At 38.5% G+C, this 16,184-nt stretch overlaps 1 protein-coding gene across 1 annotated transcript in view; it reads right to left on the minus strand.

Moving 5' to 3' along the window:
- Positions 1-16,184, minus strand: part of CLEC16A (C-type lectin domain containing 16A) — a 179,282-nt gene that overhangs the window by 115,633 nt on the left and 47,465 nt on the right. The window contains exons 10-12 of the mRNA XM_065411644.1: positions 15,446-15,674; positions 10,018-10,147; positions 5,160-5,260 (exon numbers count right to left, since the gene is read on the minus strand). Coding sequence (XP_065267716.1) covers positions 5,160-5,260; positions 10,018-10,147; positions 15,446-15,674 — 460 coding nt within the window. The remainder of the gene's footprint in view (positions 1-5,159; positions 5,261-10,017; positions 10,148-15,445; positions 15,675-16,184) is intronic.

Genomic DNA, 16,184 nt, shown 5'->3' on the forward strand with positions numbered 1-16,184 from the left:
AAAATGTACAGCTAACTGTATCTGATTTCATTTACATAATGTAATGAGAGCCTGATTTTTTTTTAAAGTATTGGCAGTCTAGCATTATTAATGCCCTTCAACATGAACTGCAAATGTAGCAGGTCAATGTTTTGCAACTGCAAGCTAGATGATCCCAATAAACCATGGGGTAAGGCATATTTGGTACATAATGAACTTAAGACCTCACTCTTCATTTTCTTTTATAGGACTTGATTTGTCACCAATCCCTGGCTTACATCCTTAAAATACTCAATCTGCATTATTTTGGTCCTATCACATCCACTACACAATTCCAGCTGGAAAATGGAGCCACACAACAGACAAATCCATTTCTTCTCTCCACAGCATGTGGTTCTGTAGAATTATTTTTAACCAGTTTCAAAACCTAATTTTCTATCCCCCTGGGAAAAAAAGTTGTCCACAGTTTTATAGTCTCTCCACCCACATGTCCATAACCCTTAATTGGTTGTAAAAATAAAACATTCTGGACTTGCGCCCTCACCTTTCAGGACTTCTATCATCAATCTACTTGCCTTTTTCCTCACCTGAACCTGTTCAAAGTGTTAAGAGAAATGCCTCTACCACTTTATTGAAGTCATAGTCTTTTCCCCACACACACACAGTGCTGTCCTGAAATGCTGAGTTTTTGTTCAACTGATTTCAGTTGAAGGCAGTCTGTTTCAGGAGTTGAAAGTTGAAATTCAATAAAAATGCTCCAGTCACGTAAGATACATTCTATACTTATCAGTATTTCAAAAAGATGCAAGAGGTGAAGTGGAAGTAGAATTTTCTGTTGGAAACTTGAACCAGAATTCATTTTGATTAGGGCTGTTGACTAATCGAGATTAATTGCAGTTTTAATCACACTGTTAAATAATAATAGAATACCATTTATTTAAATACTTTGGATGTTTTTCTACATTTTCAAATATATTGATCTCAATTACAACCCAGAATACAAGATGTCCACTGCTCACTTTATATTATTTTTTATTACAAATATTTGCACTGTAAAAATGATAAACAAAAGAAAGTATTTTTCAGTTCATCTCAGACAAGTACTGTAGTGCAATCTCTTATCGTGAAAGTGCAACTTACAAATGTAGATTGTTTTTTGTTACATAACTTCACTCAAAAACAAAATAATGCAAAACTTTAGAGCCTACAAGTCCACTCAGTCCTACTTCTCGTTCAGCCAATCGTTAAGACAAACAAATTTGTTTACATTTATGGGAAATAATGCTGCCCTCTTTTATTTACAATGTCACCAGAAAGTGTGTAGCCGGCATTGCAAGGTATTTATATGCCAGATATGTTAAGAACATAAGAACGGTCATACTGGGTCAGACCAAAGGTCCATCTATCGACAGTGGCCAATGCCAGATGCCCCAGAGGGAGTGAACCTAACAGGTAATGATCAAGTGATCGCTCTCCTGCCATCCATCTCCATCCTCTGACAAACAGAGGCTAGGGACACCATTCCTTAACCCATCCTGGCTAATAGCCATTAATGGACTTAACCTCCATGAATTTATCCAGTTCTCTTTTAAGCGCTGTTATAGTCCTAGCCTTCACAACCTCCTCAGGCAAGGAATTCCACAAGTTGACTGTGCGCTGTGTGAAGAAGAACTTCCTTTTCTTTGTTTTAAACCTGCTGCCCATCACTTTCATTTGGTGGCCCCTAGTTCTTGTATTATGGGAATAAGTAAATAACTTTTCCTTATCTACTTTCTCCATATCACTCATGATTTTATATACCTCTATCATATCCCCCCTTAGTCGCCTCTTTTCCAAGCTGAAAAGTCCTAGCCTCCTTAATCTCTCCTCATATGGGACCCATTCCAAACCCCTAATCATTTTAGTTGCCCTTCTCTGAACCTTTTCTAGTGCCAGTATATCTTTTTTGAGATGAGGAGACCACATCTGTACGCAGTATTCAAGTTGTGGGCATACCATTGATTTATATAATGGCAATAATATATTCTCTGTCTTATTCTCTATCCCCTTTTGAATGATTCCTAACATCCTGTTTGCTTTTTTGACTGCCTCTGCACACTGAGTGGACGTCTTCAGAGAACTATCCACGATGACTCCAAAATCTTTTTCCTGATTAGTTGTAGCTAAATTAGCCCCCATCATTTTGTATGTATAGAATCATAGAATATGAGGGTTGGAAGGGACCTCAGGAGGTCATCTAGTCCAACCCCCTGCTCAAAGCAGGACCAATCCCCAGACAGATTTTTGCCCCAGATCCCTAAGTGGCCCCCTCAAGGATTGAACTCACAACCCTGGGTTTAGCAGGCCAATGTTCAAAGCACTGAGCTATCCCTCCCCCCCCTCATCCCCTCCCCCAATTTACAGTTGGGGTTATTTTTTCCAATGTGCATTACTTTACATTTATCCACATGACATTTCATTTGCCATTTTGTTGCCCAATCACTTCGTTTTGTGAGATCTTTTTGAAGTTCTTCACAGTCTGCTTTGGTCTTAACTACCTTGAGCAGTTTAGTATCATCTGCAAACTTTGCCACCTCACTTTTTACCCTTCTCCAGATCATTTATGAATAAGTTGAATAGGATTGGTCCTAGGACTGACCCTTGGGGAACACAACTAGTTACCCCTCTCCATTCTGAGAATTTACCATTTATTCCTACCTTTGTTCCTTGTCTTTTAATCAGTTCTCAATCCATGAAAGGACCTTCCCTTTTATCCCATGACAACTTAATTTACGTAAGAGCCTTTGGTGAGGGACCTTGTCAAAGGCTTTCTGGAAATCTAAGTATACTATGTCCACTGGATCCCCCTTGTCCACATGTTTGTTGACCCCTTCAAAGAACTCTAATAGATTAAATCATGGAATATCAGGGCTGGAAGGGACCTCAGGAGGTCATCTAGTCCAACCCCCTGCTCAAAGCAGGACCAATACCCAGACAGATTTTTACCCCAGATCCCTAAATGGCCCCCTCAAGGATTGAACTCACAACCCTGGGTTTAGCAGGCCAATGCTCAAACCACTGAGCTATCTCTCCCCCCCCCGTAAGACACGATTTTCCTTTACAGAAACCATGTTGACTTTTGCCCAACAATTTATGTTCTTCTATGTGTTAAACATTCATACATCTCTTCATGCTTCAGCCACCATTCCAGAGGACATGCTTCCATGCTGATGACGCTCGTTAAAAAAATAACGCGTTAATTAAATATATTTCATGTTATAACAGTCTCGGATGATGACTTAGTACATGTTGTTCATTTTAAGAACACTTTCACTGCAGATTTCACAAAACGCAAAGAAGGTACCAATGTGAGATTTCTAAAGATAGCTACAGCACTCGACCCAAGGTTTAAGAATATGAAGTGCCTTCCAAAATCTGAGAGGCATGAGGTGTAGAGCACATTTTCAGAAGTCTTAAAAGAGCAACACTCCGATGTGGAAACTACAGAACCTGAACCACCAAAAAAGAAAATCAACCTTCTGTTGGTGGCATTTGACTCAGATGATGAAAATGAACATGCGTTGGTCTGCACTGTTTTGGATTGTTATCGAGCAGAACCCATCATCAGCATGGATGCATGCCCTCTGGAATGGTGGTTGAAGCATGAAGGAATATATGAATCTTTAGCGCATCTGGCATGTAAATATTGTGCAACGCCAGCTACAACAGTGCCATGCGAACGCCTGTTCTCATTTTCAGTGACATTGTGAACAAGAAGCAGGCAGCATTATCTCCTGCAAATGTAAACAAACTTGTTTGTCTGAGCCATTGGCTGAACAAGAAGTAGGGTCTAAAGTTTTACACTGTTTTATTTATTAATGCAGGGTTTTTTTGTACATAATTCTACATTTGTAAGTTTAACTTTCATGATAAAGAGATCACACTTCAGTACTTGTATTAGGTGAATTAAAAATACTATTTCTTTTGTTTTTTTTTTTACAGTGCAAATATTTGTAATCAAAAATAAATATAAAGTGAGCACTGTACACTTTGTATTCTGTTATAATTGAAATCAATATATTTGAAAAATATAGAAAACATTCAAAATATTTAAATAAATGGTGTTCTATTAACAACAGTGCAATTAATCACTAAATTTTTTAATCACTTGACAGCTCTAATTTTGATGATTAACTGAATTGTATTTGTCATGGTTCAATACTTCCATACACAACATTCGTTTCTATATTATGCAGACATTTGATGCATTTTATCTATCAGGACTTCCTGGAATTCTGACATTAGCATTCAGTTTCCATTATTGTGTGTGTCATATGTTCAAATCCTTTCACAATGAAAAATCCATTAAAGTTGCATCTGTTCATTACAAGATAATCAGCAGTAAAGCCAACTCTGCAGCTACCCCAAGTAATGTCACATATACAAGTGTATGAACCAACTGCAAAAAAGTATTAAAAGCAAAAAAAACCCTTCATAATAAAATCTCTAAAATTGAAACCAAAGAATTATGATGCAACATATTTGTAGCTGTTGAGGACAAAGAAAATTGTGTCATTAACAAAGAATGAATTAAGGACTTGTGGAATTGAGTACCAATAGCAGGCCACAGTAAACTTTCAAAAATAAGGGGCCTAATTCTCCACTGCCTTGCACATCCTGTAGTAATTTACACCTGAGCAAAGGGTAAAATGCTACCAAGTCGGAATTCTTCACTCATACCAGTGGCAGTATTTTACGCCCACTTTTCACTCACTTCAACCACGTGTCTGTGAAAGTCAGGGGAGAATCAGGGCCCCAGTGTTCATACTGAACATACAGTATTTTGTTAGTCCAGCTTAAGAGTACTGAAGTCAAGTAACTGAGAATGAAGTGCAAATGAGTCTAATTCATTTCTAGTTCTAGGAAACCAAATGAAGAAACAAACCATCTAAACAATAATAGCATTCTATTAACAATTCATCTAAAATGCAGATCCTACACAACCTTTACTGTCACTGCATTTGTTTTTCCTTTCATCATATGAAGATTTTGTTTCTTGTGGTTTAAGTCATCTAGAAAAAACATATGTACTTCACTGAAGAAATGTTTACCAAACTAAGACCGAGTGCAGTCAAGTCTCTTTTATTCTCCTTTCTGTGGAAAGACACATTAAAGAGTATCCAAAGTAATTAACATCTTACCTTTATTTTGAGACATTGCATACAGAAGACAAAGTACAAAGAGAGCATAGTAATCATCTTCAGCACAGTCCTGTGCATTATATACCATATCGAGAAAAGGCCTGTGGAAAAGAGTAGTATTAAAATGGTTGTTTTGTTCTGATGCTAATTGTAACATAGCCTGTGCCATTACCTACCTATGGAACAGAATGACTCACTATCCAACTATGCCCCAATTTTCTCTTTAGATATGGTAAAGAGCAAAAGTCAAGCTGCTTGAAAGCAGTTATTCTATTGTGTTTATTACTGGTATTACAGCAGGAATTTTCCCCACACCCTCCCAAATGGTTGCCCTCACTTATAATGGGTTATCTTTCAGGCCCAACGTTCCCTGGCACTGGGGCCTTAAAAAAAACAGGGGGGGAGGAAATTACAGATTAGACATTCCACAGTTTGTTCTAAGCAGACACGGCGAACTTCAGGGGGTTGTTTATACCTGTGTGTGACACAAAACTGCATTGGAACATATGGAAAACTAAGGACCAATGAACAACTTTGAGATGGTTACACCATTGGTTAGTATAAATAAAAGCACTGTTTACTAGAACAGAGCTACAGGTTTTACTGTAAGCCATGTATGGAGGAAACGATTATCCTTCCTATGTGGAGGAACAGAAGTCTAAAAGAAGAAACCTGAGCTATTTAAATTGATTTCAAACCACTCTGTTATCTTGGGTTCGATGTGGGGTGATTCAGTGACTAGTGCAAGAGACTTTACACAATCAAGTCGTGACAAAGTTGTGGCCAAGTAAGTAGATACTTTCAAAACTCAATTTCTGGACTAAACAGACATCTGGAAAAAAGAGCTCGGGCACAGTGGAGCAGCTATCAGCTCCAAACGGATTTTTATATAAAAAGCATTCCATCGTGTGTAACTAACAAAACCAAAAACTCTGAGGCCTGCTTTGCAGTCTTTTTTGTAGAGCATGGCTAAAGTCGTCCTGTTTTGTACAATCACTCTTTGTTTCTCTACAGTCTCTACTATAGCAACATACTTGGCTTTAATTTCAGACAACCTAAATAGGAAGGTGCATCTGAAGTGAGGTTTTTTACCCACGAAAGCTTATGCCCAAATAAATCCATTAGTCTTTAAGGTGCCACCGGACTCCTCGTTGTTTAAATAGGAAGCGGAGTTTAGTTGGGGACAACACTTCAAAGGAGGCTGGGTCAGAAGTGAGATACCAAGCTTCAGCACTATTTTAGCACTTTTCACTTTCAGAAAGCTAATAATTACAAGACTGCAGTTAGATAAACATGTACCCTGGTTCTACAGATGAACTGAGGCAGTTTAAATAACTTGTCCAGATCCAGAGGCAGTCAGTGAGCACTGGGACTAGAACTCAGCAAGGTTTACCAGTCTGAGCACAGAGACAAGAACTCCTATCTCTAGGTTTTAAAGTTCGTTAACAATTAAATACATTAAGCCATTCTAAGAGCCTGTGATCAAGGCTGATGTGCTAATGAGGGCCTGAAGCCAGTTAGGTCACCTGGCATCACCTGAGAGGAGGGCAGCCAGGTTTAAATTGAGAATGAAGCTCAGCTGGAGAAGGGATGGGACAGCACTATAAAACCGGAAAGCTGAGAGTAGAAGGGGGCTGTAGAGGAAGGCGTCTACCCTCCCCAGGATGAGGGAGGTCATCAGGGACAAGGAGGAAGCAGAGGGAGAGCAAGCCCTCTGAGCCTGTCTTGGAGTAAGTAGTGTGGCAAGCGGCTAGGAGGGGTGAACTATCCACAGCGAGTAGAGTAAGCTCCAGTGATAAACCCAGAACCAGGAAAGAGAAAATAGAGAGGCTTGGTAGGAAGTAGCCCAGGGAAACAGCAACAGGGACTGAGAACCTGGATTACTAGTTATAGAGTCTCTGGGCTGGAACCTGGTGTAACAGACAGGCCTGGGTTCCCCTGCCAGACACTGGCACAGAGTCCTGAGCTGGGGCTGAACACTGTCTGGCAACAGCATTTGAACAGTTGAATCCGGAAGGAGTGGACTAAATGGTGACCTGGCCAGAGGGCTAAGTTTCCAGAACAAAGGCTATTACAGAGTGAGCAATGAGCAGGAAGATGACAGTTGGTGCAGTGAGCTTCATTCCCTGACCTAGATGCAAGGAGGCTTGCTGTAGTGAGTGGAACCCCTTCACAGAGCCATAAAAATATTAGGCATCAGAAACATGTACAATGAAGTGTACAATATGACAAGTAGGAATTGATTACATTGGACTGAAAGTATGAAATGCTTTAATACTAATAATAAAGCCCAGAGTAGAAAAATGAATACTGCTCCCATCCTCTCAATACCACCACCATAAAAGACAACCCTGGATGTTCCTTTGGATACAAGAGAAGCAGTCACTATGCAAGCAAGTTTCACTGCATTTTTCTAGCCCCTCCTGCCACTAGTTTAGCCATGATCACAGCATATAACCTACAATCAGGCATTTCGGATGTGTGGTCTCCTATAAAAACCACATTTACTGCATCTATAAACAATTCAGCCATTTGCTGTATTCCCTTCAACTATACAAGTATTAACTAGAAGTCAGGTAGGTCAGAGAACATTGGAAGTACAGACATGACTTAAAAGTTCCTCCCCCATCCATCCTCACACAAAAATAGCTTGGGAGGAACAGAGATCCTGAGCCATAATGTCCTGCCTTAGTAGGTGTGAACTTGATGGTCATATATGCCCTGTCCCAACTACTGTACTATGATTTTAGGTACAGTACAACAAAATCCAATTTGTCATTTGGATACTGTTTATGTAGCAAATATTGTGTTGACAAATATATTTCCCAGTTATTTTTGCTCCCACTAACGATGATTAATGGGTGCTCTATTTGAAGGATCAGACTGGAAATGATTTTTAAAATTTCTGCAGATCTCCAAATTCTAGTACCTTCCCCAATGTTAAACAAATGTTAATATCTACTGGGATTCTATTTATCCCCAGATTGATCCACCTTAGCATTCAAATGTCGAGCACAGTAAAACTTGCAAAATGAAGGTTTGTTTACACACAATATTGTTAAATTTCATGCTTTATAGAGCTGGATCTACATTAGACATCATTTAAAAAACATTTGCCAATGCAGACCACACTCAGTTACCACACTTTCCACCAATGTGCCATAACTTTTGGTAAGTGCAGACTTCGCTATGACATATGTAGTGATCAATTAGATTGGATAACCAAATAGGAAAGAAGATATCTTTATACACAGATCCAATCTTTAATGCAAAAAATACTTCATCAAGTTTGTTTCATTGGGGGGGGTGGGGGGGGGAAGAGAAGGATTCAAATAGTGTTTAGAATGCTGAGGTAACAAAAAAATTCCAAGATTTTAACTGTTTATTCACCTCGTAACTGAATAATTCATTTTAACAAAAAGTTTTGTGCAGTATTTTACTTTGCTAAGTCTAGGAATACTTCCCTTACATATGTGATAAGATCTACTCTTGCTTTTAGACGTGCTTCACTTCTGCACAGATGACATTTGAACGAAGATGCAAGATGCTGTTAGATCGCTATCTATATTCTCATCTGTCCTGAAATGCAAATATCTGACAAGGTGTTAGGATGATCAAATGAATATTTTGCATTTTGAAGACTTAAAAGCTAATATTCTAATATCTTCAGGCACTGTACTTAGTACTATCATGGCCAACTTCATTTTATAAGAAGTGGTAAACCAGAATCTCGTGCTCACTCACACTTTACTTAAAAAACCCTATGCTGCCCACACTTGCTAGTAACTGTAACATTATGTTCCCGTTACTGTCACCCATCTTTACTCTTCATGAGCCTTCATATCTGTCCCATTTGACAATTAGACAAGTGTGGTAGAGGTACTCTTTTACTGGACCAACTTCTGTTGGTGAAAGAGACAAGCTCTCAAGCTTACACAGAGCACTTCCCTAAAGAAGCGCGCCACGTAAGCTTGAAAGCTCGTCTCTTTCACCAGTGGATGTTGGTCCAGTAAAAAAAGATTACCTCACCTACCTTGTCTACAACACTGCAAACCACTTGGATAAAAAAAATGTTATTGTCAATGTGTTCTGTTTACCAAAATTGCTATTGATCACCCCAGCATCCAAACCAAACTACTGCAGGGTATGGTGACATCTAAAAAGTCATTTACCCAACACAGGGGGGGGGGAAGCAGAACAGGATACTCTAGGACACAGTAGAAAAAATTACGTCAAAAAACAGAATCAAGATTTTACTTTAAAAATTTTTCTAAATCATTTACATGTTACGAATTCCAATTTAAGACAATCAAATGGGAAGAAAAAGTGAACATTTTGCATTTTCTTTAGTTTCCTAATTGTTAGTAGTATTTCAGATTTTAACTGCTAAGAATTTTCACACTTAAAATGCTCTTCTGCACCAAAAAGATTAACGTCCTTGTTGCGAGACTCCCACCTAGCATATTGGAATCCCGATCTCAACTGAGGTTTCTGGGTACTACTGTAAGAAAAGTGGCAAACCAAAAGACATACAAAACACATCCTCAGAACACAGTTTGTGTGTTACATGTAATGCTTCCTATTCTGGCATACAGCAACATACAAAACTGCTTTAAGATAAAGCATCTCTTTCAGGCAGGGAAACTGAATACAGCAGCCTCCAGGGAGTGAAGAGGATAGACACTGCTTCCTTACTGCCACACCTTCAACATGTCCATATACAAGACAGCTACACCAGTCAAATGCAAATGTTTGGATGAGCCATAAGTTGGAGGGGGGGAGGGGAACAAAATTGGAAAAAGAAAAAAAAGAAGCAGAAGGAAGGAACCTAGTCAGGTGAATTACAATTCTTTCATACCTGCTCCAGTTTGTCATTTCACTCCCAGAGGCAGCAGCACTCTTTTCTTCATCAGTTGTATTCTGCTCTGTCACCGTTGAGATAGATAATTCTGACATCTTACACCGCTCCATGATTACCATCTCTATTTCTTAAAAGAAAGAGCTAAAACTGAGTTTCTAGAGGAAGAGGTGAGCTATTTGAAGTATTCTTTATGCAAAATGTAAAAAATAGTGATTTTTAAAGTGTTATGCACCTAAAAATGAGGGAAGACACTGCTCATGTGTCAGAATATACACAGAGGCCTTTCTGATTTTCCTACCATCACAACAAAATATTAAAAAGCATTTCTTATAAGATTTAATATGCACTCGGGGCTTCAGAACTGATGGTGTAATTATTTATGAATATAAAAGCCTTTACAAAACTGTTAACTGCCAAGTGTTTTAACAGCTTTTTTAAAATGGGCTGTATTTGCCAAAAACCTATTTACACTTTCAATTATCTCAGGGGCTTTAAGTGAAAAATTGTTCACTCTGTGTCCAAACATAATAAATCTAGTGTATATATAATAGCTTCAGATTTTATAAAAAGTACACTGGCGCGCGCACACACACACACACACACACACACACACACACACACACAAAAAGGTGGAGGGAAACAGTATGTGGAATTTAAAGGAGTACAGTTGTTACTGTAGTAACTAATGCAAACAAACTCTGTTTATGACTAATATTTCAGGTTCCGAGTATGAAACTATTACGTTTCAAAGTCTTTCAACAAGTTGTCTATAGACACAGACACTTCCTCCACAATACTGAGGAAATTCAGTTTTGGCAAAGGTCTCCCTAAATTTCTTTAAGTGTAAGCTAAAGAAAACACTGATGTATTGAGACTTTTTTCCAGTAAACATCAATTTGTGCATACAGGCAGTTTGTAAAGCAATTCGCCAAAGAGCCACTCTTCCCCTGACACAAGGAGTTACTTGTGGTTCTTCACCGGTGACGTCAAAACTTCATTCCCTCACAGACAGCAATGGCAGCCCTAAGCTACCATTAGATTTAGACTGCATATTTAGTCACACAAGAAACTCCTCACTGCCGGACAGTCGATAGATCCACTAAGAGCTGCCAACTGATTGACTTTAGTGCCCTGTAATCACTCGTACCCTCTGATCCTTTCCTCTCCAGTGCATGGTCCAGCGCTAGAAGGCAACATGCCATACAGAAAAGACTGTTTCAGACCCTGAAAACTTAAACTTTCTAAGTGCTGGCTCACTTGTTTACATCCCCACAGACTGTGTGCTCACTGGCACCAGGATCAAGCGCCAGAGATCTAACAGGTATGCAGAGGCTGAGTAGCTCAGTCACAGGTGAAGTGGGCAGGGGATAGGGGCCTAAGCATCCCCTCTCTGCACACAGACCCACTTGACAGATCTGCATGTCACTCAGATTTATTTAACAAATTGCTATTGATCATCCTTATAGCATACAAACGACCATACCCCTACACCCGATATCCTGAAATCTAGAGAAAACATAACTTTCTGGCCACAGCTTGTACTACAGCATTATAATGCAGCAGGATTTTGACTGACGGGGCCATGGAGAGGCAAAATTTAGTCCTGACAATTTCCAAACCTCTGGACCATGTCCCTGGATCCCTCCCCTCCATGATATTGAGCTGTGTTTTTCCAAGGCAGTCCTGTTAACAGTATTCCCCTCTATACACATTTGTAATCATCTACCGTTTTCTCAAACAAAAACAGTCTCTACCAAGTAAGGGGAAAACATTTGAAAGGGTAAGTTTTAGAGTAAAACTAGTAAGAGGCTACATAAACAAATAAGAAAAACCAAACCAACCATGAAAGAACAAGATGTTACTAAAAGGATACTTCAGTATATCTATGTACCAAGATTCTAGGATTATCACTCTGAAGCCTAGAATGTCTGCGGAGTCAGTGTGAAGTGATGGAACAGTTACAATCATGACAGATCTTTTTGTTCAGAATATAACCAGGTTGAATCATCACTCAGCTTCATGGTCCATTACTGCCCAATTTTGAAATTCTCAGCCATTTATGGCCCTTTTTCGTTTTTAAATATATGACAACAAATTATACCCATGCAACAGCACAGGCTTTGAGCTATTAGTATAGGAACATCAAACAAATTACGCTGAATTGTAAATAGCCATGCTACTAACCAAGTTCTCTCCTACCCCCTCCCTAAGACATCTCAAAAATCCAAAACTCTACTGTCAGTAGGCTTAGCAGTTCAAACCCACTATTTTTTGATAGTTACTGGCCCAGAAGCGATAGGAAAAGAAATTTAATCCATGTTTATCAAAGCCACATTTATGGGGAGAAACAAAATCTGTGGCGTGTGTTTTTTTAAAATGGCAGTGGTGGAGACTCTGACAAAGTAGAAATGTTAGTTGTAGTCTCAGCAGAGTTAGATTGGTGTGCATAGTGCATAGGTCAGAAGTAAAGATGACATGCAATTTAGCTCCTATAATAAATTTGTTTCCATGGCTGTAAAAATGAATTCACATTTTTATCATGCCCACATACATGATTCCAAGGAGCAGCAGCAACAGGGAAAAAAAAAAAAAAAAAAAAAAAAGTGTAAAGGTCAGACTTCAAGATACAGTCTCATCCTGGGGCATGCATGTAGTTCCATGGGACGATAATATGGATCAGGTGGTTATACTCATGAAAAAAAAAATGAAAAAAAAAAGATAGCCAAATCAGCTCAAACCAATTAAGGAAGTGCCATTCCCAACAATTATACAGGGCAAATTAACTCAAACTCAAACAAACAAAGATCTTTTTCCATCAGCTATAGCCAATATAAATAGATTCCTAGCCAACAGATTCCGCCTACTCATCTCTCTAATTTGCACAATGCAAATCAACTTAGATGCAGTACCTGGTTACCAGTGAACTCTTGTAATTTTATAGTTCAGGTGCTAAGGATCAAAGTCTCACTGAGTCAGTGGATTGGTCAGGACTTCTAATTTCCTAGGCTAACCTAGGTACATATGAACTTAACCTTACGAATAACAGAAACAAACTAGAACAAAGTGTTTATTAAAAATATTAGCACAAAGAGAAGTTACTCCAATGTGATAGTTGCTAGACCTGTTTTTACAGATGAATTAAAGCAGTAATTTGCAAACAGGCCTGTGGCTCTTATTTAAAGCTATTAAGTCACACTAAGTGATCACTACAGTACTTCCCAAATATTTTCCTAATATTACTTTTTCACATAAATTGCTGTAATTGCCAGAGGGATGTCATGGGATTGCAAATGGGAGATAAGGTGATGCACAACACAGTAAGTTGTGGTCCACATTGCAAAAAAAAGTTTGAGTGAAAGCAGAGTAGATGAGCAAGATATTTAGTTTCACTTAGCTGCAAAAGCCTTAACATGCATTTCCATCCTAAGACAACAGTATACTAACATTACTAAGCTTTACAACACCTTTGCTGGATAAGTAGTATCCCCAGATTATAGAAGTGGAAACTGACAGGGTTAAATAAGAGACTGTCCCAACCTTGCACAGCAAGTCAGTAACATAGTTAGGGTTAGTAGTATCCTATTATTTTTGCTCTTGTACCTTCTCATGCTGTCCCCTGCAACTAGAATGGCATCTCTATTCTTTCTGCTAAACATCCTCAGTCTCCTTGAAATCCTGCCTCAAGACCCACATTTGAGCTTAATAACCACCACTTCCACTGCTATTCAGCTTAAGCCTCTCCTCAGTTACTATGTATGGCCCACAACTTTTGTTCCAACCCTCACTCTCCCTTTCCTTTACACCAATTTTTTTTTTTTTATGTTGTAGGTTTGCCTAATTTGGATTTAAAGCTTTTCAAGGTAAATACTATAGAAATGCTGAAGATTAAATTATAAAAGCTATATCACTATCATAAACTTATGAGAACAGCCCCACTATCATAAACTTATGAGAACAGTATACACATGCTTTACAATATGTGGAGTCATGGAACAATGCCCAATACGCGCTACTTGGAATGAGGGAACAAAGCCCAGTAAACAACACTACGTTGATTAGCATTACACTACTTGTTTGGAATTAGACACTCAGTAAGTAACTACCTGGTTAATGCTATGCTATGTACTAGGGGATTACCGAGGAGGATCATAAACATTATGAAAACTACCCACTAAAGTCCTGTCTCCACTATAAAGAAACCAGGTTAAAGTGAAAGCTGTTCTGAAACACTTTCTAGTAGGGCTCTGACACTGTTGTAAGAAGATTTTAAGTTGTAGTATGGATGCAAGCCATGTTAATGACCTTTAACCCACTTTAAGTGTTTTAGAAAAACATTTTACACACTTCTCCCAGTTTAATATATTGGGCGCAAACTAAGATTTTTGCCCTCACTTCTCTAGCTTGGTCCCTTGCCCACCCCAAATTCGTTTGTTAAGCCTCTTGAGAAACTGGGAAGAGGAAGAATCAAAAAATGCACTTCGTGAGCACAGGAGTTTGATTATGTAATTTGAACCAAAAAAAATGACAATACACAGTCATTACATGCATTCTATTTAGCATCATTTACATGAAGTCAGAATGAAGAACTTGGAAGTTCTTTTCGGACAGATTAGTTACACACATCAAAATGCAAGCAGGATATGAAAAAGGGCTGCCAAAGAAGTCATAGCATAGGGAAAAAAAATTGTCTTGTGGTATATGCTTCCTTAGATGCAGTGCTGTCATCACGGTCTCATTTTATGCATAAAAACTCTATTTTTTGATACGCATTTTCCTCTTAACTAGTAACTTAAAATAACGAAAGTAACTGAAGAGCATGTCTTTCTGGTGCAGCACCCAATACTTTGACTAACGATTCAAGCATGATAGTTCTGTGAAGCAACTAGAATGCACATCAATCAGGTAATTAAATAAAAAAAATTGAGGGATTTTTTTTCTTTAATTTTGCACAGTAGGCACACGTAGAGATGTGGCAATGCTTGGCAGAAAAGGGTTTACTCATTGCCAGTCAACATAGGATGCTTGACTTCTGGGGGGCTTTTTAACCCCCTTTGCTTCTCCACTAACAAATGACGCAGACTTGTTAATAAGTCTTACAACACTGATTAATCATGTGCAGCTAGCTATAAGGTGTATTTGTTATTAAAGGCTGGATGCCACAGGAGAAACTGCAGACACTTCACATTTTCCACCAAGTAAAACACAGTCTTCTTCTAAAGAGCTGAATTCTACACGAAGGAGATGTTAAAAAAAATAAGCAAGAATCATTTCCTTAGATGGGGAAAATCTAATGATTCTGTTTATTTAGTTATGCAACCAGTATTATAAATGAACATAAAATATGAACTAGACCACAAACATGTGATACTATTAAATTATTAGCATATATAAAGTTTGCATGGTTTTCATTCATTGGTGCACTCACCTTCATTTTCCCCACTTGCCTTGATGCCTTTTGAACTACCCTCTGTACCTTTAGCCTTATCTGGGTCTTCTTGAGTATCCTCAAGTCCTCTCTCCTCTTCCTCCTCTTCACCAACATTTTTATAGTTGGGTCTTTTTTGCAACCTCTTCTTTCCCTTATGCTTGTTAATTTCAAGAGATCTCTCCAGTGTCTCTGTAGGTTTTATGAAGCATCTGATGCTTGATTTTGCCTATTAAATTTAAATGAGATACAGTTTTAGCTATAGATTTCTTCTGCAATTTAGCACAAAATGGGTAGAAGTCACTTCAGTTTGCACAAGACAGATTTACAAATCTATTAAGCATTTCACCTACAAATGTCAAATTTAGCTTAAAAAGGCCAGAAAGATTTAGCAATATCTAAATTATCAGTAGTTCCAGGCCTCCTACAAAATAGAAGTATTCTAAGCCTAAGGACTTAGTAGCGTTAGGAAACATGACCATTTCAGGACAAGCAAGATCTAGATCAATCTATTAAACAGGACCACTTTAAAATCATGTACCATCAAGAAAAAAATTCTCAAAAAGTAAACCTTGTTTTTTGGCACGCAACAGCATACAATGCTAAACTAAATCAAGTCCCACTGATGCTACAAACTGCAGCAGCTGCTGTTTGAATTAGACCATGCAGGAGACAGAGCTCAGAGAGGACTCAAACAAAAGCCTATTGCACAAACAGGAAGGAGTGAGATAGTAAAAAA

The sequence above is a fragment of the Emys orbicularis genome, chromosome 10 (genome assembly GCF_028017835.1).
Source record: "Emys orbicularis isolate rEmyOrb1 chromosome 10, rEmyOrb1.hap1, whole genome shotgun sequence".
In the NCBI taxonomy this organism is placed as follows: Eukaryota; Metazoa; Chordata; order Testudines; family Emydidae; genus Emys; species Emys orbicularis.